This window comes from Acinonyx jubatus, chromosome E2 (assembly GCF_027475565.1).
Source record: "Acinonyx jubatus isolate Ajub_Pintada_27869175 chromosome E2, VMU_Ajub_asm_v1.0, whole genome shotgun sequence".
Classification (NCBI taxonomy): Eukaryota; Metazoa; Chordata; class Mammalia; order Carnivora; family Felidae; genus Acinonyx; species Acinonyx jubatus.
In genome coordinates, this window is record NC_069396.1 from 50,286,241 (window position 1) to 50,312,094 (window position 25,854).

General features: G+C 54.0%; 1 protein-coding gene and 1 long non-coding RNA gene across 6 annotated transcripts in view; one reads left to right on the forward strand and one right to left on the reverse strand.

Annotated features, from left to right (window-relative positions):
* Positions 1–25,854, reverse strand: part of SYMPK (symplekin scaffold protein) — a 34,168-nt gene that overhangs the window by 277 nt on the left and 8,037 nt on the right. For 4 of the 5 annotated variants that reach the window (XM_027037842.2, XM_027037840.2, XM_027037843.2 and 1 more), the window contains 21 exons: positions 25,163–25,289; positions 24,223–24,472; positions 23,489–23,659; positions 21,998–22,237; positions 18,810–18,964; positions 16,759–16,909; positions 15,163–15,367; positions 14,146–14,296; positions 13,070–13,305; positions 11,975–12,056; positions 11,651–11,764; positions 10,507–10,654; positions 9,052–9,212; positions 7,459–7,567; positions 7,108–7,208; positions 6,384–6,474; positions 5,647–5,748; positions 1,986–2,173; positions 934–1,110; positions 662–757; positions 77–409 (listed from right to left, as the gene is read on the reverse strand). In XM_027037842.2, the coding sequence (XP_026893643.1) occupies positions 77–409; positions 662–757; positions 934–1,110; positions 1,986–2,173; positions 5,647–5,748; positions 6,384–6,474; positions 7,108–7,208; positions 7,459–7,567; positions 9,052–9,212; positions 10,507–10,654; positions 11,651–11,764; positions 11,975–12,056; positions 13,070–13,305; positions 14,146–14,296; positions 15,163–15,367; positions 16,759–16,909; positions 18,810–18,964; positions 21,998–22,237; positions 23,489–23,659; positions 24,223–24,472; positions 25,163–25,289 (3,388 nt within the window). Of the gene's footprint in view, positions 1–76; positions 410–661; positions 758–933; positions 1,111–1,985; positions 2,174–5,646; positions 5,749–6,383; positions 6,475–7,107; positions 7,209–7,458; positions 7,568–9,051; positions 9,213–10,506; positions 10,655–11,650; positions 11,765–11,974; positions 12,057–13,069; positions 13,306–14,145; positions 14,297–15,162; positions 15,368–16,758; positions 16,910–18,809; positions 18,965–21,997; positions 22,238–22,646; positions 23,141–23,488; positions 23,660–24,222; positions 24,473–25,162; positions 25,290–25,854 lie in introns of those variants that run through there. The other variant, XM_027037845.2, reaches the window with a different exon arrangement.
* LOC128313335 (uncharacterized) lies at positions 11,356–13,221 on the forward strand. Its single transcript, XR_008293916.1, has 3 exons — positions 11,356–12,178; positions 12,697–12,956; positions 13,099–13,221. It is a non-coding gene; the product is annotated as an uncharacterized LOC128313335 (long non-coding RNA).

The window sequence follows — 25,854 nt, forward strand, 5'->3', positions numbered from 1 at the left end:
GGCACTTGGCACACACCCTTCACCCCGGGGCCCTGATTGTTTTCTTCCCTTGCTGCTTTGAAGTTGTCATCCCTACCTTCGGTAGGGGCCCCTCGAGACTAGAGTCCAGGAGTGCGGCCTCGGTCAGCCCCGAGTCGTCATCCATGCTGATGAAGATGGCGGGGGTCTCACACTCAGGCCCCTCCTCCCGGAAATCTATGGTTTCCTCGGGCTGGGGAGGGCCTGGCCGGGTGGAGGAAGAGGAGGACGAGGAGGAGGACGAGGGGGCTCCCACTCCTCCCGGCTTCAGCTTCTGTTCCTCCTCCAGCTGCCGCTTTAAGGCTTTCTCCTGGGCCAGCCGAAGGCCGATGAGGTCCTGAGGGGGCCGGGGGGCTGGGGCTGGGGCCAGGGCCAGGGGCTCCAGGTCGTCCTGGGGGTCGGGAAGGGCAAAGAGAAGCTCAGGGGAGGGGGGCGGCAGGTCACAGACTGTCAGGGGATGGTGGCAAAGAGCCAGAAGGCACCCTGAGGCAGACAGTAGGGTGGGCACAAGGAGTAAGTACGGGGCAGCTGTTCCCCCACCTCCCATCCCTTTCGGCAGGAGCCTCTCCCAGACAGGCGTCTGGGGTGAGGAGAACAGGGTGGGCCTTGATGGCTTGGGGAGTGGGGGGCTGTGGGCCCTCACCTCTTCCAGGGGCCCCGCGGGCACTTCCTTGGCCTCTGGCTCCTGCTTGCCACTGGCCTCCAGGATGGTCATGATGGAGTTGGGGATGTGTGCTTGCTAGGGGAAGAGCAGGTTGGGGGCTCTACGGAGTGCTCGGACTCGAGACCCCAAGTGGACACCCCAGATCCCTGATCCCTGACCCTCTGTGGCAGTGCAGGGCTCCCCTCTCCCCACCCCCATCCACTCCTCCAGGACTGAACCCACGGGGCCACCCATCCCACACCCTGGGGTACCTGGTGGGGGGTGAAGGATCGGACGTGGGCCAGCAGGGGCTCCCGGAGCTCTGGGCACTTGTCAAAGACGGCACCCAGCTGCTGGGGTGGCAACTGCAGGATGACCTGGAAGCTCTGGGGCTTGGTGCGTTGACAGCACTTGATGAAGCCCTCCCACACCTTGGGATACTTCCACACCTGGACGGGGCAGGGAGGGAGCGGTCCTGAGGGGGTGTGCAGGTAGCCACCCCCCGAACCAGGAGAGAGACCTGACCAAGATGGGGCCCAAATCCCTAGCAGGCAACAGATTGCTCTGGGCTACACGCCCCGCGACCTCTGGCCCTCCAGAAGACCTTGTGACTCTCTTTCTGATCCCAAGCGGCTCATGAGGGCCACTTAGGAAAAGAGGAGAGGGAAACGGGAGTGGTCCTATCAGGCAAGCACCATCTCATTTCACTTCCACAGCAGCCCTGAGGGGCAACACCGGCCCTGCTAGACAGATGAGGCCCAGGGAGGCGGAGGCACAGGGTACCGTGGGTACCAAGGGGGCAGAGCCGAGATTTGAACCCAGGGTCGTCTGAGTCTGCATTTTACCTGTGAGCCAGATGTTGCAAAGTGGCAACCTGTGGGCTGGATCTCGTCTGAGAGCTTATGAGTGGGGTTTGTTACTTACTTCCTCTTGGTATTTCTAAACACCCAGATTTCAAGCTTCTCTTGAAAAACGGGCCCACCTCTCGGCTCTAGTGTGCCTCCTGGCCGGGTGCGGAGCTAGTGGCAAGGGGCACTGCGCCTCTCCTGGGACGCGGGCCCGTGAAGCCTGCCAACTGCTCCTGCCACCCAGTGGCCATCCTGGAGCTGAGTGAGCGCCCCCTGTTGGGCTGTCTCGTCTTGGCCCAGGCCAGGGAGGGCAAAGGGGCTGGCGGGCCTCCTGGAGCGTGCTCTCCTCCCGGCTCCCTCTGGGGGGCGGCAGGCAAGCTGGCTGGGAAAGCCTGGGGTTCTGCCCCCAATCTGTCTCCAGCGTGTCCTGCTGTGGTGTCCTGCCTGCGGGACTGGGGTGGTCAGGGGCGGGTTACCTGCTTCATGATGAGGCGGGACAGGATGTTCATGACGAACCCCCCCAGGCGGGGGTACATGGTCAGAGACTGGATGACGGTCCTCATAAGCAGCATGGGCAGGGGGCTCTGCTCCATCAGCTGCTGCATCACCACGGCCAGCACCTCCGACGTGTACACGTTCCGCTCCGCAAAGCACAGGTTGGTGGCTGCGAGGAGGCGGAAAGTGGGCCTGTCCTCTTTGCCCGCCTGCCCCCTGGGAGGTGGGAGCCACCCCCCCCCCCCCGCCCTGACAGAGCCCCATTATCTGCCCATGTTGAGTGGAGACCTAGCCTTCACTTCCTGAAGCTCCAGGCGAGAGGGACTTCCTCGCCCAGCGGGTCCCTGAGGGGATGTACTGTGGCCTGGTCCTTGGAAAGCCTGCGGTCTTGGTCCAAGGTTAAAGACATGCCCAGCTCCTGGGAGCCCCACGCTGGGCGGAGCGGGCAGACCTTGGCCCTTTTTCTCCAGGGACAACCCATGGGAAGGCGGAGGCAGGAAAGACAGGTTGCCAAAGCCTGGGGGCCCATTCTGGCTTGCCCTCCCCACCCCCACCAGAGTGGGAAGGCAGCTTTGACTTCCATAAGCCCCCTCATAGGAGAGATGCTCTCCACCAGCAGGCTGGCCTCGGGGCTGCCCACTCCCCATCCTGACCAGGGCATAAGGGTTTGTGCTGGTGCTGGAGGGATACCAGGCCTGGGGCCACGTGGGAGGCACGGTCCACAGAAGAAGGGAGGAAGGAGCAAGAGGAGGAAGCCTGGGATTCGAAGAGCTCTCCAGCTCCAGACCCAGTGTGGGGAAGGGCTCAAGGAGGGTGGGCACAGTATGGGCATCCATGAAGGCAGGCAGGCTTTGGGGTCTGTTCCCTCAGGAGTGGGTTGTGGCACCCCAAAATCAGGATTGGCAGTGCTCTGATCCATTGTGCTAAGGGGGAGACCCCAGGAACTGCCTCCGAACCCCTTCTTCCCCAAACACCACTTGCCATGTGAGTCTGTCAACCAGGAAGTCTTTATTGAGCCAGAAGAGAGGCCCCCAATCCTTGAGAGGCTAATGGAGAACAGGGGTGGGTGCCTATAAGGAATGAGGGGGCTCCTATAAGGAACAGGGGGAGGACGGAGGCATTACAGGAATGCAGGCAGGAAGGAGACTGGATGGGGACAGGGCAGGTATCTGGGCCAGAGGAGAGTGTAGAAGGGAAGGACAGTGTAGAAGCCAGAGTGAACCTACCAGAAACCAAGAAAGTGATTCCTCCTCCCTTCCAGGCAGTGGCTGGCTCCTGCCTGCTCTGTCTGAAAGGGTCCACAACCAACCCCCTGTCCTCCCCTCCCCCTCTGCTCCAGTCTCCTCCTGGGCCTCCCACCCAGCCCTCTAATCCACCCTCCATAGCAGCCTGAGGGGTTTTTAAAAAGCTTACTCTGAACCCCATGCCTCCCAGAAATCAAGCCCAATCTCCTACTGTGGGCCTATGAGACACTCTGTGGATGGGGCCCAGGCATGGTTTTCTTAATGCTTCCAGTCTGACCTCTCTTGACCGGGCCCCTTCCCCTAAACCACAAGATCTAATCAGCTTCATGTCTGCAGTTCCAGAACTACACCATGCCAGCACATCTCTTGGCCTCTGCAAATAGTCTTGCTTTCTCTGGGATCATCATCTCCCCGGCTACCTCACTCCTACTCCTCCTTCTGTGGTTTCAGTTTTGGTGTCCCCTTGGGGCTCCCCTGTCTCAGCCCTGCTCACTGTGGGTTGTTATTGTCCAGGGATAGACTGTGAGTCCCTGAGGGAGGACCAAGGCTGTCTCCATCCCAGCACCGCCCAGCAAAGGGCTGAGCAGAAGTGCTCAGTGAGTTTTCTTAATTGCTGCACCAGGCCACCGGGGGCAGGTCCAGTTATAGAAAAACTCACCACAGAAAGAGGGTGGTTTAAAAGAGGTGTGAATGCCATGAAAGAATGCTTATCCTGGGGGGCTCAGTTGATTAAGTGACCGACTTCAGCTCAGGTTCATGATCTCACGGCTTGTGAGTTCGAGCCCCACGTCGGGCTCTCTGCTGTCAGCATAGGCCCCGCTTCGGAACCTCTGTCCCCCACCCCTCTCTACCCCTCCCTTGCTCGTGCTCTCTCTCTCTCTCAAAAATAAGCATTTAAAAAGAGATAAACTTAAAAAGGCTAGGCCTTGAGGATCTCTCCAGGGACCTGGCCACTGTTCACTGGAGCAACCTGCAGCCAGGTGTTCCCCCAGGGACTACATCTGGGTCTGTGAATCCCCTCAAATTCTACGCAAAACTGTGTGAGCGTACCGTCCTTGGGAGTGGGCCCAGAGATTCCCTGACATCAAAGGGGTGACAGTGTGTAAAAAGGCCACTCCTAGGGGTGCCTGGCTGGCTCGGTCGCAGGAGCATACGACTCTTCATCTCTGGGTTCTGAGTTTGAGCATCACGCTGGGTGTGGAGATTACTTAAGTAAGTAAATAAATAAACAAACTTAAAAAAAAAAAAATAAGGCCACTTCTGGATGCTCAGCTTCGAGACCCTTTTCGCTAGAGGCCTTAGTGCCTCCTCAGTTGTGGTGCGGGTTTTAAATTTCTGTTAGCTCCTCTCTTGATCTAAAAGATTCTGACAACTTGCTGAGGAAGGCTAGGAAACAAGTAGTCTTCTAAGAAGCTACTTTAGGCCACACGTGAAACTAAGTGGCGAGGGGAAGACCCCCCTCCTTGTTCTTAAAGGAGACGGGTCAAAGGGGTCTTCTGAGGACAGCAGGCGACAGTAAGGGCTCCCACCTCCGTATGAAAGCACGGCTTCTGGACCAGAAACCTCCCTCGGGGAGGAGCGGGGGTAGTGCTGAGGAGGGCTGAGGGACAGAAGGCTTCCTAGGGAGATGGCCCGAGACCCAGGGTGCACGCACAGGTGGAACTGGCAGAGCCGGATTCCAGCTCGGGTCTACTGGACGTCAGCTCCTGTTACGTTCTACTACACCACTTAGCTGTGTGTGGCCCTAAGCAAGTTACTCAATCTCTCCAGAACCTCCATTTCCTCGTCTATAACATGGACGTCGGCATACTCACCAGGTAAGGGGCGTTGCGCAGGGGCAGGCAGGCCCATAGGGCACAGAGGACGCCCAGGCTCAGTGTAAGTGCTCACTAAACGGTGACAGCAGCCATTATGAAACTGCTGATTGTGGTGAGCCGGCCAGCTTGTCCCCAAGCCCCTGCCCTGGAGGCACATTCTCCTGCCTCAACCGGAGCCCAGGAGCCCAGACCGGACTCTGCACCTACTCCTCGTCCAACAAGTGCCCCGGTGCGCTCCATCTGCTCTGCTGGCCACACCTCTGCCCCTGCTCGGCCGAGGGCTCAGCTTCCTTCATTCCTCAGGCCAGGCCTGGGGAGGGAGGGGCTCCCCACCTTTCTTGAGGGCTACTCTGTGCCAGCGCATAGTAGATAAGCCAGTTCCTTGGATGGAGGGAGGGAGGGAGGAAGGAGAGGAGGAGGGTGGAAAAGGGAGGAGGGCCGGTATCCAGAGCTGAGATGGGGTTGCAGGTGGCACAATCTCCAACTTGGCAGATTCCAGCGGGGACATGTGGGTGACTGAGGTTCTTCCCTGGGTCCACAGCAGCCAGGCCACTTGGGGGGGGATGGGGGGAGCGCCTCACCTTTGATGATGGACTTCATGTCACACTTCACCGAGTCAATGTTGTGCAACGCAATAAGCAGCTCTCCAGGGTTCAGCGGGGACAAGGCCGAGTTCCCTTCACCTGCAGCGGGCGGGGGCGGGAAGGGGAAGGAGACAGTGCGGAAGCCTAAGTGAAGAGCTGTGTCTGTGCTCCCCAGATCAGGGTAGTGGCGAATGAGGATGAGGCGCCCTCTTCTTCGATGGGACTGGGAGGACAGAGGGCTGGAGCAGGGGAAGAAAGACGGACTAAATGCCACCCCTTCTGGGAAGCCCTCCTTCACAGCCGGAGGCCTTTATCTTGCTCTCCTCCCCTTGACGGGTTCCTTCCCTCCTTAAGACAACATCTGATGTGGTCCAGCAGTTTCTCTCCCTCCTCCCTGGGCTGTGCACGCAGCAGGGCAGGACCCCAGCACAGCACAGATGTGGGCATTCACTGGACAGGCCGAGCCAGGCCGGGCCGGGCAGTGGGCTTGCTAACAGAGCTCCGAGACGGCGCTGTGGGGAGGCGCCAGGGCAGACGGCACTCTGCCAGTGCTGTGCTGAGGGTCCCAGGCGCTCTTGTGTGTGTTTTAAATCTCCGTGTTATGTGTGCACCAGACAGCCTCCACGCCGGCCACGGGGGTGAGGGGAGAGGAGGTCATCCTTCAACACCGGGTAGCTTCTCTACCTTGGGGTTCTACTTCATTGCTTTCTGACCACGTCCACGACGTCACCTACCGTGCTGGGTGCCCAGCAGGCGGTTGAAGACCTCTTTCACCACAATGGGGTTGAGTTTGATGAGCTTTGGCAGGGCCTGGATCACTTCTTTCTGCAGGCAGAGGGCAGGGGAGGCAGGTCAGATTGTACCCCCATCCCAAATGCTCACTCTGGGGAAGTGAGGAGATGCTCTGGCCTCATCATGCCCCGACGCTTCCCTCCTCTTGCTCCCTCTCTCGCCTGGAGCTGAGCTTTGTCTCCAAGTCACTGGGCCTGACTCAGCCCCAGTTCATCGCTCCCCATCTGAGCCCTCCTTGTGTCACATGCCCTGAGGCCCCCTGCAAGCGGACAGTGTGGTCATCATCTCTTTACACACGAGACGACTGAGGCTTGCTAGGGCCTCACAGCCTGTCAGGAGTAAGACCCAAGCAGGGGAAGCAAATACGTGCTGTGTCTGCAGTTTCATTTAGGCCTGGAGACAGTCTGTGTGTGTGTGTGTGTGTGTGTGTGTGTGTGTGTGTGTGTGTGTGTGTCACTGCGATCCTCACTTGACAGAAGGAAACCAAAGTGCAGAGAAGGGGGTGGCTTGCTAAAGGTCACAGAGGATGAAGCAGAGACTGACCCCTAGTCTTATGAGCCCTGGGATGGGCCCACAAGCATCTGACTGGTGGTGCCTGCCTCCCCACCATCCCTGCCCTGCCATGTCTTCATCTGTGGGGGCATCCGGGGACACCCTGCTCCGTACCTTCTCCAGTCCATTGAGCACAGGGATGAGGAAGCGGACATCTGGCAATCGCTTGTGATAGAGATCCCGGACCCGCTTCACCAGCTCCGGGGAGGGCGGGACTGTGGGCAAAAGAAGCAGGAGCACAGATGGGGTGGGGGTGAGCACCGAGGGGAAGGTGAAATGACGGCAGCTGTGTGCGAGGGGAGGGGAGGGCCAACTACACATCAGAGCGGGAATCTTTGGCCCTCGGTTTTTCAAATGCATTTGGCAATATACCCCGCAGCTCTGATCCTCAGGTCTTGGGAAGGGGAAGTAGGGAGGGTCTAGGGCACGGAGGAAAAGGATGAAAGGTGGGGGTCCTGGGGGCACCTTTGTCCGTGAGGCTGTGCAGACATCGTGTGACCAGTGTCTCTGCCCCCTTGGGACAGTTTTCTACCAGCAGGAGCAGCTCTGGTGAGTTCATGCCCATTCCTCGGATCTACAGGGAGAGAGAGGGAGAGCAGGCTGGGGTAGGAGCTGGGTGATGTGGGGAGGGTGAGGGGGCCCAGGAGAGCTCAGGGCAGACCCAGGCGTCAGAGGCAGGGTGGCTGGGGGGATGACAGGACTCTGGGGCAAGAAGTGGGGACAGAGAGATCTGAAAAGTTCTCATCACCAGAGAAAAAATTATGTGAGCTGATGTTAACTGAACTGTGGTAATCATCACTTTTCAACACACAAAAACACACCAGAGCACCATTTTACACCTCAGGCTAACACAATGCTCTGCGTCAATTTTACCTCAGTGAACCTGGGGGGGAGAAGAAGCCTTGAAGAACTGGGGGGAACGTGGGGAAGGTGGGGAGGGGGCAGGGCGGCAGCATCTGGGCTGCGTCTACCCCCATCTCACAGGGTACAGACTTGCCGCAGCCCCCACGCCTTCGCCAGTGCCGGCTGCCTAGTCAGCAGGCCGGCCCTTTCTCCCCGTCGCCTCTGACCTAACTCGCCCTCTAATGCCCAACCCGCCCTCTGATTCCTTGGTGAAGACTTTGCAGGCTTTTAAAGGCATCGGTGACTGCTAGTGCCCGGGCGCGGCGGCTGGCTCAGATCGGGGCTCCGTCTGCAGCCCGCCCCACTCCAGAAGCAACGAATGCAGAGAACGCGGGGCCCGGCTTCAAGGGCTCACGCCTTCCTCTGCCAATAAATGTTCATAATCATCCGGGAACCAGCAGTCTTCGCCCTCCAGGAGCTCACAGTCTGGTGGGCTCACCGTGAAAACAGGGAGAAGGATCTGCTTCTGCCGAGCAAACCACTATTATCCCCATGCTACAGGTGAGGACACCGCTGAATCTGAGCGGCAGCTATTTGGGAATTAGCATTACTGTACTCCCTCCTTTTGTTTATGTTAGAAATTTTCCATAATAATAAAAAAAAAAAACCATCAGGGACAGACATATACAAAAAAGTGGTTTCAAATCCAGCGGCAAACTGGAAGGACAGATGCTCTGAATTGCTTCTTGGGTGGGTGGCCGAGTGGCTTGGAAGAGAGGAGCAGGAGGGACTTGTGTAACGACAACTGAAGACTGCCGTAGGCAAAGCAGGGGAAGGCCAGTTCATAAATGATAACAGTGCTACAGATGTCTGCGTGCATGAGGTCACGGAATCCCTGCAGCAGCAAACCTGGGGGACTGAATTATCCTCGCCAATTTTACCGAAGAGGTGTCAGCCTGTTCAGGGGGAAAGTGAGAGGCAGAATGTGAATCCAGGTCTGTCAAACTCCAGGCCGGTAACTGCGGGGCTACCCTGCTGTCCTTTCACTGGCAGCTGGCGCACGTGGGCCACCCCCAAGCTACAGGGCCACTCGGCCCGGAGTGGCGACCACTAGTGACCAGCACACGCCGAGGTGGAGATACCAAGGGAAGGGCTGGGCGTGGGGCTGGGCCCTGCCCATGAGTGGGCAGAGCCTGGTGAGCTCAGGGGCCTCACCGGCTGTTCGATGACCCTCAGCACCGTCCGCTTGATGTCAGCGATGGCCTCAGTGTACACGGCGGCCAGTTCGTGGATCAGCTTGTGGTTCTGAGGCAGGAGAGCCAGGTAGAGGTACAGACACTGCTTTACTGTCTCCTCGGTCCAGGGCGCTGCCACCTCTGATAGGGCAGGGGGGCGGGGATCAGGGACCATTCTCCTCCCAACCACCTCCCGCCCTCAGTGTCTGTCCCTTCTTGGCGGGGGAGGGGGCGGCAGGCACAGAAGGGAGGTGGGCCTGGGAAGCAAACTGTTCTAGGGCAGGAAGTCAATCATCAGGGAAATGGGGTCGGACCAGGACTGCTCCCCTTTGAGAAACCTCTGCACCGGGAGTCCTACCTCGTCTCTGACCATCAACCCACCAGGGAGCCAGAGGGATCTTTCCAAAGTGAAGTTCCGACCCTGTCCTCCTGCTCAGCGCTCCCAGGACAAGTCCCCAGCGCCTCACCTTGCTCTACCCGCAGGATGCTGTTTGGGGCAGCCCCTGCCCCTGGGCTCTGGCCATATCCTACTTCTGACAGTCCCTCAGAGCCCCAAGTCACTTTGCACACATCACTCCTTTGCGTGTAACTCTGCTGTCCAACTCCTCTCTCTATCTCATGCTCTGGGCCTCAAGCAACAGTGTCTCTGCTAGTAAGTCCTCAGGGCACCTGGGCTGTGCCAGGGCCCCTATTCTCCCAGAAGGTCCTGTGCTTCCTGTCACAACCTGAACCTTCCACTTTTTAAATTTAAGTATGGGCACCTGGGTGACTCAGTCGGTTAAGCATCTGACTCTTGGTTTCAGCTCAGATCATGATGTCATGGTTCATGAGATTGAGCCCCACATTGGGCTCTGCAGAGACAGTGCAGAGCCTCCTTGGGACTCTCTCCCCCTCTCTCTGCCCGCCGCCCCCCCCCCCCCCCCACTTATGCTTGTGCTCTCAAAATAAACTAATTTTTTTTTTTTTTAAGTAAGCTCTATGCTCTTCATGGGGCTTAAACTCACAACTCCTAGATCAAGAGTCTCATGCTCCACTGACTGATCCACCCAGGCACCCCTGAACCTTCCAGTTTAATGGTCCAAGGGCCTGGGTCTCCCCATCTGTAATTCTGGGGGACCCAGGGCTTTGCTGAAGGAACAGGCCTGTGATGACCTGTCTGGCCCTTCCCAGAGCACCATCACAGGCTAGCTCTCCTTGTCCTCTGACTCTCAGCCCAACCACTCCCTGCTCCAGGATGCTCTCCCTGACCCCTGGCTGGGGTCAGACGCCCTCTTCCCGCAGCCCCTAGGCCTGCTCGTTCTGGCTCTTATTGCCTGGCTCTCTTCCCTAGCAGGCTGAACAGCGCTCAGTTTCCATCCGGTTCTATTCCCGGGGCCCAGCCTGGAGCCTGGGGTTCGGCAGGTTCTCAACACGCATCTGATGAGCTGCAGCAAACCTGTGTCCTTGTCAGCTCCAAATAGCACAGATGGCGGGTTGGGGTGGACCAGGAGTTGCAGGTAGTTGAGGGCAAATTTCTCCACATACTCTCGCAGCTGCTCCTTTTCGTACATGCGCTTGATGAACAGCAGGGCCTGGGAACGCACCTGAGAGAGTGGGGGCAAGACGGTGGAGGGGGGAGACCGCTGTACTGAGCCTGGAAGTACCGGTGGGAAACAAGTCCAAGAGCGAGAAAGGCCTCAACTCCCTGAGTCACCTGTGCCCCAGGCTGCTCACCGGCTTGGGAGAGAGGTTTCCTGGCCCGGTCAGGGCCCTGTATCACCTCTCCATCTCCCGGCCCGCCCCCTCTTTTACCATTTCTTGCCTTGCTTGCTACATTCCAACCAGAATGAGCTTTCCTTAGTTCCTCAAAAGTGACAGCATTCTCCCTGGCTTTGAGACTTGGCACTAAAGGTCCCTGCTGCCCAGAATGCCCTGAGGACAGGGACTATTCTTGGGCCCTGCTCTGTGCCCAGCAGTACTGAAAGGCCAAGCCAGAGTCTACAGTGAGGGTCTGCTGAATGAATGGACACACGACACCGGGAAAGGAATTGGAAAACACTAGACAGAGCAGGGATGAGTCAAGAGCCCTCTCAATCACATGCATGCACGCACCTCGTCTCCTCTGTTCAGTTACACCCATCTACTTAGATTCCAGGTCTTGGCTTACCCGCTGCCTCCTCCAGAAGCCTTAGCCCCTGCCCCTGCCTGTCCCCCATCAGGTAGGCCAGGCCCCGCCCCAGGGCTCCCACAGCTGCATTTGCTGCTCTAATGCCACTCAACTCCAAGAGCTCTCTGTGTCCTCCCTGCGTGTCAGCTCCCCAACCAGGTCCCAGCACAGCAGCAGGCCTTAAAAGGGGCTCCCGACACAGGTGGCGTGAGGAGGCAGAATGGACCCCTCCTGGGAGGGTGTGTATGTACGTGTATGTATCTACGTGGTTTCGTGCCACCAAAAATCAAAAACTAAGCACCACTGACACACGACGGCAGGAAGGGCAACGGGCCCAGACAGGACTTCCAGGGGGAATGTGGAAGAGGCTGGGCAAGCTCCTCAGGACACGGGAAAGGCTGAGTGTAGCCCAGCTCAGGGTGGCGGGGATCACCTTGTCCTTCTCGTGGGAGCTGAGGTCTAGCAGAACATGCAGGTACTGGAACTGGCGGGACGGGCGCTTGAAGATCAGGTCTCGAAGAGTAGACATGCCCAGGTAAGTGCGACTCTGTGGCAGGAAGGAGGGAAACCAGCAAGGGGGATTTCTCCCTTGCCTCCCTCCAGATCTAATACTGGGCAAGAAAGGACCTGCCCCCTCACTGCATCCCCTGACACTAGGTCTAGGCCATGTGCCTCCTCTCTTCAGGTCCCCGTCCCTCCGCAGGGTTCCTGCATGCATCTATCTAGGTGCTAGGGGCTGAGGGAGATCTGCCCTCACCTCATCCTCGCAGTACTTGCGAATCACCTCCAGGGCGCTCTCAGTGATCAGCGGTGCCTCTAGCACAACCTTGGTGAAGATCCTGCCAGAGAGGAAGGGAGGGGGAGTGGCTGCAGACAAGCTTCCCAGTCCTGCTGGAGCTGAGCCGGCAGGGCTGCTCCTCACATACAGCTCGTTCAACCCCCCGGCTAGAGAGTTCTGGAGGTAAACGGAGCAGGATTCAAAAGCTGCCGGTTGGGCGACTTACCTCTCTGAAACTCAGTTTCTCCCCTCTGTCAAACAAGGATTTCTAACGTTACTCATTTACTACAGTAATGGAAGGGAATGATGGGGAGTGGGAAGGGGTACTGCCTTTCAGATGTGGTGGCCAAAAGTGGCTGCTTTGAAGTGACCCTGATTTGACACTGGGGGTGGGGGTGGGGAGAAAGAGCCAGCCATGCCAAGACTTGGGGGATAGCATTCCAGGTACAGAAGCAGAAACTGCTAAGCCCTGCACTTGGCATGTTCAAAGATCAGAAACAGAAGGCCAGTGTAGCTAAGGTTTGGGGGCCGTGAGGAAGAGGGCAGAAAAAGAAGGTAAAGAGGTTGGTAGGAACGGGATTACGCAGGTCTCATAGGGCATAGAAAAAAGGCTGCATTTTATCCCAAGAACAACGGAGAATCATGGAGGGTTTTAGTGGGTAAATAACAAGACAGTATTTACATTATAAAATGTCACCCAGGCCGCTGTGTGGAGAATGGATAGATAAGCAGGAGGTCAAGGACAAGGAGGAAGCTACAGAAGCAATTCAGGCGAGAGACGGGGCTGGAGAGGTCAACCTGTGATACAAGCCCACGAGGCAGGCGCTGTTATTTATGAAAATGGAGGCCCAGAGGGGGAGTGACACCGATCACTTAGAGGGCAAGCAGCAGAGCCGGGAACAAGCCCGGGGAGTGTGCCCCAGAGCCCACACTGCATCTGCCTCGTATGCGCCTCCAGAAGGTAAGGAGACAAGGGAGTCTCGGGATGGATACACGGACTTGGGTGATAAAGAGGGAGGTGATCAGAAACCAGAAAAGGCAGGACACAGGAGAGCGCAGGGCTGTCTCCCTCACCCATCCTTCTGGTCTGGCTTCTCCTGCAGGCCGGAGAGCAGGCGGATAAGGCAGTCCTCGTACTTGTCCAGGGTGCCCGAGGCACCAGCTGCCAGGTAGGCATTGTACTCCTGGTAGAGCCAAGCGAAGGCCAAGTCCAGGCGGGCCCGCACATCCTCCAGGATGAAGGACAAGACCTCGGCCTTCAGGCCCGAGTCAAACTGTGTCACCAGACTGGCCAGGATCTTTATGCGCACCTGACAGGAGAGCGGGTGTACGTGTTGGCGTGCGGGTGGGCGATCCCAGATACCTTGTGATCGTGTCTTGTGACTCTTCCTGCTCAGGGATGCCCGGTGCAGACCCAGTGTTAAGTGAGGAAGGCCAGCTGAAGAACCTCATACCCCCATAGGTCTCATTTGTGCGGGACGAAAAACAAGGCAGGGGTGGGGGTGGGGGGATCAATCATCATAGAATAAAACTGAGTTTGTAAAAGTAGTATCTACATACTTAAGAAAACAGAAAGAGATCCTAAAGGCCTCCCTTAATTTGTACATGGTCACCTCTGAGGACGGGAGACTGGAGGCAGGTTGGGGAGCCAGGGAAGACTGACATGGTACCTCTATGGCCCGGAAATTTTTTGTTTTTAACAGAGAAAGTATTCTTACATACTTCTTGGTTATTTAAAATTAAACTTAAAGAAATGGGAAAAAAGTCGCCTGGCTGAGGTTACAACGCCAGCAAGTGGCAGAATCAGCACTTAGACCAGGTCTGTCTGAACCTGAGAGGAACAACACTATTAACCACCAGGAAGAAAGCACACGGCGGCAGCCCTCACTTGCAGGGCTCTCCGCGCAGCCACCCCGTGCTGGGCGAGAGCCGTGCGCGTCCGTGCGTTTCTTCCTCATCACTGGTGCGGCTGCTGCCGCCACCTCCACCTTAAGGAGGGGGACAGAAGCGAGGCACGGAGGGCTGGCGGGCAGCACAGGTGGGACCCGGAGCCAGGGAGGTTTGGGTCTAAGGCTGTGTCTTTCTTGGGATATGAGGCGAGCTGGTGGGGGGAGGGCCGGGAAGAATGGGCTGGGGGGACCGGGGCACACCTGGGCCGCCCCGCTGCAGGCCACGGCCTTCTCTGCCCGGAGGATCCGCTTCACGGCGCCCAGCTTCATAGCCTCAACCTGGGCGTCGGTCAGGGGCTTGAGCACATCGCTCAGACGGAAGATTTTCTTGCGCCCACCAGCGCCCGCCAGCCTACATGGGGAGCAGGGACACGGACACGGTGACTCAAACAGCCTTTCTGGAGCAGAGGCCCACCAGGAGCCATACGGAGACCACCCTCCCCATCCCAGCCCCCACGGCGCCGCCCCTCTAACTCTCCCGTGACTCAGCCACGGCAGGGCACAGGGGAAGGAGAAAGGAGGAGGGTGCCATTTTGTCTTTGTAAAGCGTGTAAAGGGAATGCTTATAGGAGGAGGCAAGGTGGGAGTGCAGATCTGAACGAGGCAAGGGGACAGGACGCACAAATACCTGGAGGATGAGCTTTCTAGGTAGAGAGAACAGAAAGCGCCAAGGCTGGAAGCTTCCAGTGGGGACCTACCTGCCTGGCTGTTCAAGAGGCAGGTGTGACTGCAGGAGGGAGTGAGGGGAAGGGAGGGCTGGGAGGGAGGACCAGGAAGCAAATCATGGTTGGGGATGGGCAGGGACTGGTTGGATTTTGTGGTCTGTAAGGGGGATAACAATGAGGAGAACAACCACCAGCAGCACTTACTACCTGTTAGGAATCAAGCTAAATACTTTTTATCAAATTCACTTCCAACCTCAAGAGTCACCTCATTTAATGATCAAACTATCACTGTGAACCCACCTAATTCTCCCTTGATCCTTAGAGAGAGATACTACCATCCCAACTTTAGACCTAAGTAAGGGGGCATTTTTACGTAAAAGAAAATGACAGGTAAGGCTTGGTGGCCATGGCATTGACTCTGGGATCAGACAGATCCTCCTCCAGCCCCACCAGTTTATCTGTCTCTGTCTCTAACACATGCACACACACAGGTGCACGTGCGCACCAAGAACCAGGCCCTCAGTCCTGCACCTGCACCTACCAGGGAACTCACCGGGGCTGTGTGACAGGGATGATGGGCTCTGGCCTCCTCTTGGCCTGGGGCGCCTCCTCCTCCAGAGTAGACATGGAGCTCAGGGAGCCCACCACTGAGATGGCCTGGCCCTGGGCCGACAGGCGTCGCTTAATCAGGACACTCTCTGGCTTCACCACCTTTTCCTCCTTGGGCTCCTCCTTGCACTGTTTGGTCTGCTCCACACCTGAGAGGGAGGTAAGCAAACGGGCTCCAGGACTGTCACACCCACCTGCTCCCATCCAAGGACCTCCCGTGTGCTGGGCTCTATTTTAAGCCTTGTATACACGAAAGTTGTGTAAATCTACAAAACACCATTCTGGAACAGGCATGCTTTTCATCCCCATTTGGCAATATAACCAAGGCTCAAAGTAGAAATGCCATTTATTGCTGGTGAGAGTATCAAATGGCACAGCCCCTGTGGAACACTGATGGGCACCATCTAATAACACCGAACATACCCTAACCTATGACCCAACAATTCCACCCCTTAGTGTATATACTCAAGGAAAATGAGGGCGTGTGTATACCAAAACACTTACACACACCAACTACACTCAAGCACACAAAAAAGACCCAACCACCCCCGCAAACCCAACCAACCGGCCAAAAACACTCGCACACATTTGTACAGCTTCACTCGCAGCGGTCAAAAACTGGACACAAGCCACAGGCCCATAAACAAATCGATGGCCTAGTCACAGAAGCAAATACTACTGAGCAATACAAATAAACCACTGGGTCACATGAAAACACGGGCACATCTCAAAAACTTATGTCGAGCAGGAGCCAGACTCTCTATGATCCCATTTTATACGAAATTCAGGACTAGGAAAAATTAATCTATGGAGACAGGAATCAGAAGAGTGGTCATCTGGGGCACCCGGGTGGCATAGCTGGTCGAGCGTCCGACTCTTGATCTTGGCTCAGGTCATGATCTCATGAGTCGGGAGTTCGAGCCCCACATAAGGCTCTGCACTGACAGCGCGGAGCCTGCTTGGGATTCTGTCTCTCTCTCTCTCTCTCTCTCTGCCCCTCCCCTGCTTGTGCTCTCAAATAAATAAACTTAAAAAAAAAAAAAAATGGTGATCATCTCAGGAAGTGGGATGCCGTGAGTGCGACTGGTAGGAGCAAGAAGGAATGTTCTAGAGTGGTGGAAATGGTCTATATCTCTATCTGGATGGTGACTATGTTGCTGTGCTCTCTTTACGAAAATTCACTAAGATGTACAGTTCAGAGTTGTGTCTCTCTTACATAATTTATAGCTCAAAAGTACTGTTAATGTAGGAAAACACCTGAATCTCAGAGAGGTTAAGTAACTTGACCAAAGTTATACAGCTATTAAGTGGCTGAGGCAGTCTGGTTCAATACAGACCTCACACCAAGGTCTGTTGGATTCAAAGCCCAGGGACTGAAAATATCAAGCACTCAAGGTTATCTAGGGGACTTGTAATTATTTACCCCTAACATCTCCCGTGAGTGTCATTTGTACCACCAGGAAGAGGTGCTCCTCCAGTAAGCAGAAGCCAGCGGCCACGGGGCCAAGCCCTGTCTAGGTCAGCTCCACGTGACACTCACCTGGCCCCAGTCCCGCAGCCGTCATCTGTGTGGCCATGAGCCGAGCCAGGTGCTTGATCTGGGCTTCGGTGCCTGCTGATTCCACGGGGGTATAGATGGCTTGGAAGGAGGCGGGCATGGCCTCGGGCAGGTACACCATGCTGATGAGGACCTGCAGGATGCCCAGGGAGAGGAGTCCTTCCTTACTCACTGACTCGACAAACACCTGTTCCAGGCCCAGGCCCAGGCTGGGCAAAGGACGGTGACTAAGACAGTCCCGGGCCGGGTCTCACGGGGCTCAGACTCCTGGGTAAGTCAGACAGAAGATGAGCAATGCTGCAGCATGGTGCCCGAGAGGGGGAAGTAGAGGGTGCCATGAGGTGCTCAGGAGGGCCAGGGGCAGCTTTGGCTCCCCAGGGAAGTGGCACCTAGACTGAGATCTGAGAGGAGGGCAAGCTTCAGACTGGTATACTGTGACATCTCACAGTGGGAGGGGGTGTGTATTCCGGGTATAGGAACAGCATGGGGGCGCTAAGGAGCAGCAGAATCCTGCCAAGAGCCTGGAAGTTCTGTGAAGAGTGTCCTGTGAACCAGAAATGGACTTTACAAAAATCCATTGGGTAGCCTGGGTGGCTCAGATGATTAAACATCCCACTCTAGATTTCAGCTCAGGTCATGATCTCATGGCGTGTGAGTTCGAGCCCCACATCAGGCTCTCCGCGGACAGCACAGAACCTGCTTGGGATTCTCCATCTCCCTCTCTCTCTGCCCATCACCCATGTATGCATGATCTCTCCCTCTCTCTCTCTCAAAAACAAACAAATGTGAAAAAATGGCTTAAAAAGAAATCCATATCCTAAGGAGAGCTTGTCTATTTTGGTCAGGAGCTGGTGACAGAAAGTAATTTGAAAATCCCTACATGCTTAGAGGTTTAAATATATACCTGAAATAATCAAATAATTAGAACAGAGAGATACTAAAACAACTACAAATCAAAATGTGTGGGATGCAGTAAAATGGTACTTGGAAAATCAAATCCTTAAATGCTTATGGTGGGGGGGGGGGGCAGGGAAGGAGGGAGGGGGCAGGGAGGGCTGGTCGGGGGTAAGACAGTTGAAAACTTATAAGCCAAGCATTTAACTTAAAACTCTGGGGGATAAGATATTCAAGGAAAGAAATAAAGACAACAGAAATAAAACAGAAAAGGTTACACAAGAGTATAAACAAAACTTCAGAGCCAGTTCTTTGAGAGGCAAACCTATGGCAAGACTGAATGATAACAAAAAGAGTAAGAAGACAATATTAGAAAGCTAAACGCTGCACATTACTAACAAACGGCAGTTATTACAAAAGTAAAAGAATCTTGTGAAGAGCTTTCAGCCAATAATTTTAAAAGGACAGTTTCCCAGGATGTGAAGAGGACAGATGAGGTACACCGACTGAACGGAAGCATAATCAGGCAGGGCCTGAGGCAAGCTGCATTGAAATTTTATCTGGAAGGAAATGGAGAGCCACGGCAGGGGTTGGAGCAGGGGAGCCAGGGGAACGGCAGGCCCGGTACTTCGGGAAGATGTCTCTGGCTGCCACCAGGAGAGTGGGAGCCAGAGCCAGGGAGCAGGCGGGTGGCGCCTGGGCCATGCAGGGGCCCGTGGCGGGGGTTGGGGGATGGAGAACAAGGGGAAGGAATCGAAGGAAAACACTGGCCAGCCCGCCCCACCAATGCCAATCCCACGCCACTTAGCAAACAGGTCATGGTGTTCACTCCCCAGTTAATACAACCTCCGTTCAAAGGAGAGGAGAGAGCGAGAGGGGACGAGTTTGGATGGGGACTCAAACTACCCAAAGAGGGACTGCTGGGAGTGGTGACAAGGGGCCTCCTAAAGAGGAAAGACAAGAGGAAAGGTCCGTCCCAGGTTGGGAGGGCCCACGGGATCACACCCTCCCAACGGAGAACAGAGGTGTTCTGGGACTCATGCCATCTGGGAGAGGGGGCAGTGTGGAGCGGAAGGGCAGGGAAAGACTAGAAGGCCTTCTTCCCTGCCCCGTGGGAAATGGCTCCCGTCCATCCTCACCAGATTGGCCACGTTGTCAGGTGTCAGCAAAGGCTGCAGGAACTCGGCGGTGATGTCTGTATCTGACTGGCCTGAGATCTGGGCTGAGGCCTTGGAGGTTCCCGATGGGCCCGGCTCCAAGTCCTTGTCCTCATCATCTTCCCCCAGGTTGGGCTCTGGGAGAGGGAAGGAGAGGAGGTGATGGTGCTAGAGTGAGCACCGGGCCCTCCCTCCTCCCAGGGGGCCCCGGGGGTCCCTGCCTCCAGGCAGCCTCGGCAAGTAGGAGCCGTGCGGTGAACACAGACCTCAAAGCACCACAGGACCCTGCAGAATGACCTGCCTCTCTTTAGGCCTCATTCTCCTCATCTGGGAAAGGGGAGTAAGCCACACCAGCCCGGCCGATCACACCAAACTCCAAGAAGATGAAAAGGTTAACTAATAATTTCACCGAGCTTGTCTAGAAAAACCTCGATCTTTGGGGATGCCCGGGTAGCTCAGTTAGTGGGGTGTCCAACTTTGGCTCAAGTCATGATCTCGAAGTCTGTGAGTTCGAGCCCCATGTCAGACTCTGTGCTGACTGACAGCTCAGAGCCTGGAGCCTGCTTCAGATTCTGTGTCTGTCTGTCTCTGCCCCTCCCCTGCTCGTGCTTTCTCTCTCCCAAAAATAAACAAATGTTAAAAAAAACAAAAAACAAAAAACCGTGAGAAACAAAAAACATAAAAATCCTCTGTCTTTGGAATATTGCTCAACCTCACCAAGAATCAGGAAAATGTAAAAGCCACCTAATGAGATAGCCTTTTTGCCTATATGACTGACAAAATAAATAAATAAATAAAAAGGCTGGTAGTGACCGTTGTTAGGAGGGGTGTGGACTGTGGAAAGGTAAACTGGTAAGGCCTTTTGGAAGGGCAATTTGACTGAAGGCCAAAATTTGCCATGTACACACCTTTCCGACCCAGCAAACCTACTTCTAAGTATTGACCCTAAGCACATAGGTCACGGGCAGACTGAAGGTAAAACGTACAGGGAATTCACTTCGCCACTGACTATACAATGAGAAATGGCACACAGTCTCCATCAGGAACAGGCTGGCTCATCCAAGTACAGTGGTTCCAGCTCAAGGACCAAAACTAATACTTTGAGTCTCAGAGAAAAAGCTTTACGTACAAACATGTTCCTGGAAACTGTATTTATAAAAAACGGAAAAGCTGGAATGTTTAACGGGGTAATGATTTAAGTAGATTATGGCAAAAATAGGATGCCACGTCACACAATTTTTTTTTTTTTTTAAAGTAGGCTCCATGCCCACTTGGGCAACCCTATGATCAAGCATGGTGTGCTCTACTGACTGAGACTGCCAGGCACCGCTGTTACGCAGCCTTTTAAAAAAGTTTGCAACACATGTTAACGAAAAGCTGATACTCTGCTGTTAACCAAGAGCAAGGGTATATACAATTCAGTTACAAAATGTCAAACAGAATAGGCACCTCACAGACAAGCAAACAGCTAACGAATGGCTAAGAAATGTAAAAGGACTCCCAGCCTGACTCCAATACCTGCAAGAAAGCAAATCTAAGCCCAGGATACTGTTTATACCCAGGCGGTTTATAGAACATTCAGGGCTGTAAGAGTGTAGTGATTGCCATTCACAGGCTGCAGGGGTTTTGTACGTGGTGAAGTTGTTTTGGAAAACAGTCTGGCAGTGGCTATCAATTTCCACGCGCCCAGTAGCAATGGGCACACCCAGGGCTGGAACCTTAGTTTCTGAAATTACTCCCTACTTAAAAGAATCCAGAGCTCCTTAGAGAAAAGGCTGATTCCAAAGCTGGGGTAAGTAAAGTCTAGAACATCGTGTTATGCCAGAAAGTAAAAACTGCTCAAAAAAAGTATGGGATACGTTAATGTTATGTATTTTTGGGAGAGAGAGAAAGAGAGAGAGACAGACAGACAGACAGACAGACTGTGAGTGAGGGAGGGGGAGAGAGAGAGGGAGACCCAGAATCCGAAGCAAGCTCCAAGCTCCATACTGTCAGCACAGAGCCCGACGTGGGGCTCAAACTCACGAACCGTAAGATCATGACCTGAGCTGGAAGAAGAAAGCTCTTCCTTACAGAATGCCAACTAATAAATGCAGAAGGAAATCTTCTCATAACCATTATAGCAATAACAGATGCAGGCAATAATCATCAACAGATGTTAAAGCCACTGGGTCAGAATTTGAAGGGGAACATGTATTGTACACAGTACAAGTACCTCCCTCAACTTAGTATTTACAACGGGGAAAAGGGGCGCCTGGGTGGCTCAGTCATGCATCTGATTCTTGGTTTCAGCTCAGGTCATGATCTCACGGTTTGTGAGTTCAAGCCCTGTACTGGGCTGCACGCTGACAGTGTGAAGCCTGCTTGGAATTTGGGGCGCCTGGGTGGCTCTAGTCAGTAAAGCATCTGATTCTTGTTCAAATCCCATGTTGGGCGTGGAGCCTCTTTAAAAAAGAAAATCTAATTCTTTCATAAATGTTCTAGAACTGAACATCGGTGATTTAAAAACAACAGTTTTATAGTAAGAAAGTCTGCCATGGTTCACACCATTGACAAAATAATACAACCATTAAAAAATTACTTCAGGGGCACCTGGGTGGCTCAGTCGGCTAAGCGTCCGACTTCGGCTCAGGTCATGATCTCGCGGTTTGTGAGTTCGAGCCCCACGTCAGGCTCTGTGCTGACAGCTCAGATCCTAGAACCTGCTTCAGATTCTGTGTCTCCCTGTGTCTCTCTGCCCCTCTCCTGCTCACGCTCCGTTTCTCTCTGTCTCTCAATAATAAATAAATGTTAAAAAAAAAAATTTAGAAAAAAAAAATTAATTCAGAAAACAAATCCAATTATAAAGGAAACAAAGGAAAGAAGAACTCAGAGGTATTTCTGAAAGAAAACCTAAGTGTTACTACTTAGGGAGTGGTTACTTTTGGGGAGAGGACCAAGAGGGAGACTTTTCAGTTTATTCACCTTCTGCATGATTTAAGCAATTCGTAATTCTTTAATAATTCTATTTTGATATCATTTGCTAGGTCATATCTAAACGCTATAATTTACAATGTAATATTAACCAACATAAATAAAGCTGACAGTTGAACGTAAGTAACTGAATACTACAAACGCGGCCAGTCCCTGCCCCCACCCCTCACCAGGCCTGGCTCAGCTCCTCGGCTCACCTAACTTCATCTTCTTGAGCGTGGAATCCGAGTCGTCCCGGGGCCGCTTGCGGGCATCCTTGCCGCTGGGCATATTGCGGGCAATCTCAGCTTGAGGTGTGCCTAGGTCCACCAGCAGGGTGGTAATCTGGGCCTGAAACTCCAAGGAGGCCGGGTGCTTCAGGACACTCAACAGGTGCAACTTGAGGTTCTTGCGCACGCTGCTCACCTGGGATTTGGCCAGCGTAGGGGGCAGGTTGGCTGTGAGGAAAGAAGCAGGAGCTCTGTCCTGTGGACGGAGCTTATGGGGCCCTGCAAAGCTCAGTTCCAGAGTCCCCAGCTTGGGCAGTGGTTGCAGGCGCCCCCTAGGAAGGTTCCTGCGCTCTCAGATCTCATGTGCAGCCGTCCCCCTGCACGAGCTGATGCTTAAAACCCTCAAGAGGTCTCCATCGGGATTAGTCAACCTTAAAACAAAAAGAAAGCTCACCCTCTCTCCTATTAAACATAAAGTCTCATCTCCTTCCATCTCTGGTCTGGAAATTCCAGTATGCCTCCCCCGGGGAAGGCTATCATCACCAACTTCACCTCCACAATGTCCCAACTGAACTGCCGTCAACAGTGCCTTGTCGGTCCCTGCCACCAGAATGATATTCTAATGTCTAACAGTCACCTTCATGAGCAAACCTTCCCTGTTCTAGAGAGAAAGAGGATGCCTGTAATTCTGCTTGCTCAGCATCCTTCCCTCCTTCATCAGCCAACAGTGCTCCCATTTTCCTTTGAGGGAACTACCCCGGCTCCATTCTCAGTCCAAGTGGGCAAAAGACTCAGAGCCAGTAAGAACAATGTAAATCCCTCGGGCATTGTGATTGGTTCAGAGACAGGTTACCAGGGTCTTCTCAACCAATCAGGCACAATGGGCATCAGCCCTTGGACTTCTGATGGAATGACTGGGAAGGAAACACTCTGTCCCCTGGGGTTGCCAAGTGGACAGAATGGAGGCCTGGAGGTATTGGGGGCCATCTTTGCTACCCCAAGGAAAGTGACACAGAACAAAGCCAACAACGAGAAAATAAGAGCCAAGAAATGGAGACAGATCCATGATCTGTACATATTCACGCCTCAACCCCAGACATTTCAGTTTTCATACATGCACAAAAGCAGAGAAAAGAGTATAACAAATAACCAAGTACCCATCAACACTCTGCTTATCTTGGCACATCTACCCTGCCCTTTCTTTTTTTTTTTTTTTTTTTGGTGGGGGCGGGAGAGTCTGGAATATTTTAAGGTATTTAGCAGACATCATATGATTTCACCCACACATATCTTAATATTAAAGCCAGCTTTGAACCAGGTTTCTGTCATATGCAACCAAAGATTCCTGTCTAAAGAATGCTTCCTGTGTCCTGACCTACCAGAATGATGAATCCCTCAGGGACCCACTACCCGGCTCACATTTTCTCAGGAAGGAGCAGACTGGCCAGTGGAGAGTGGGAGGGCAGTGGCCCAACCTACCATGCAGGGTTTCGTAGGCCTGGATCACCTCTGACATGAACATGGGCCTCTGGCGGGCGATGTTGGCAAGGGAGCCCAGAGCTGTGGTCAGGTTGATGGAGGAGATGGCGGGATGCACCATGAACTTGAGCAACTGCTCCAAAGCTGCCTTGCCCTCTTCCCACAGCACATCTAATGAGGGAGAGAAAAGAACCAGTTAGCAGGGGCCTTTCTCCCTGGCCTCTGGAGAAAGCAGCCTTTGGGGCCAAAAGGGGAGAGACCCTTACACATGGCTCAGAATGGCTGGAAAACACCAGAAAATTTAGTGGCTGATGAGTCCTAGGAGATGGACTATTAATGAGCATAAAAACTTATGGGCGCCTGGCTGGTTCAGTTGGTAGAGCATTCCACTCTTCATCTCAGGGTAATGAATTCAAACCCCACACTGGGTATGGAGCCTACTTTTAAGAAAACTCTTAAAACCAGCCAGCATTTACTGAGTGCTCACCTCCTCATGGGACCTCACTACCAACCCGTGGAAAAGGAAATGAAGTTCAGAGAGAAGTTAACTCGCCCACGTTCATGTAATAAGTGTTGAAGCTAGGATTTGACCCTAGCATCTGGGCTCTTAACCAACGTCTTATACTGTCTCCAGAAATGAAAAACTAAGAGAGAAAACAGGGGCGGAGGAAGGGGAGGAAGGTAGTTGGTGTAGAGTGACTCACAAATGGGACGGGCTGATGGGTGGCACTCACTGTACTGGATGTAGGGGTGGTCACGAGGGATGCGGTCCAGGCTGATATCATGCTCCTGGCGGCGGGGCACCTCCGAGTCTGCCATGCGGGGTGACAGGGTGACAATGAGGCCCTCCACAAACTTGATGGCGTGGGTGCGGATGCCGTCATTATCAGAATCCAGCAGCAGAATGATGTCACCAGCCATGGCGGACACCATGTCCCAGCAGGCCTCCTGGAGCTCACTGATGACTCGTGACTTCACCATCCACTGCGAGAGGGACAGGGACAGAGGGACGGGGACAAGACATCGCCAACTCCATCACTACTCAGAGGTCCATACATGATGACGCATACATTCATCTGGAAAACATTTACTGAGCTACACCTCTGCCCCAGACCCTGTGCTAGGTGATGGTGGGGACAAGGCCCAGTGATGACCACGACAGGTCTGGTTCCGCCATCATGAGGTTCACGCACGGTTAACAACCCGGAGTGAAGAGGCTCAAATCTTACGACAAAGGGATAACAACGCTGACCTCACGACATGGCAGCGGAAATCAAATGGATTCATTTATTTCATTCACGCTAAAGAATACCACATCACAGTGTGTTCTTTTCCTTATAGAACTTACTAGATCTAAAATTAAAATTTCTGTGATGCTTTTGACACAAGTCGGTCTCTCTCACTAGGCCATAAGCACCACTGAGGCCCCTGTGAGTCACAGAGGAAGTACTCAGGGAATGTTTGTTAAATGCATGGATGGATGGATGAATGGGGAGTCCCTGACCATTAGGACATTAGACCCCTTTGTTGTCTGTTCCCAAAAAGCAACAGCACATCTTGCCCATAAAGAATTTGACCCGTCCCTGGTTTAACACAGCTGTCCCTGTCTAACCAAGGAGGCTATAAATGAGACCGGTCAGATCGGGACGCCCCCCGGTGGGAGGGAGCGCTTACCTGCAGGGCCACCTTGTAGAGCTGGGTCATGGTGAGGATGGCCTTCTTCACCACATTCACATTCTCATCCCTCAAGAGCATGTTGAGGTTTGCGATCAGTTTCAGGAGTAACTCAATGTCTCGTTTGCTGGGGGATGGAGAAAAAATGGCAAGGGCAAGCTGGTTCTTTGCGTATGTGATGGGAGCCTGGGGTCCATGAGGAAAGGGAAATTGGGATCAATGTCAGGAGACTGGAGTAGAGGCGGGGCAAAGTCAGGGACTGCACCTGCCCTGTCTGTCAGCAAACAATGCTTGGCACCTTCAGACTTAGCCACCCATGAACCTTCTCTCTAGGTTAGTGCTGCAAACCCCACTCTTTCACTGTTAGGACTCTGCTGTTCACGTAAGGCACGGCATCGCCAGACAACGGTGTGAATCTGGCCAAGCCAACTGTCTCGTCTAGGATACTACTCACCTCACAGCTTGCTGTGAACACTGCAACAATACTTGTAAAGTACTTAGAACAGGAGAGAAAGCATCTGTAAATACGGGCTGGCATTACTAGAAAGCACTTGGCTTTATGTAATCACTGGTCTTCTTTACTAATTTGTTTACCTCAATGTGGGGCCTCTGAAAGCAGGGGACCCTTTCAAAGTCAGTCCTAGTGGAGCCCCATTTTCTGTTGAGAATGAAATGCGTTATTTGTTTGATGA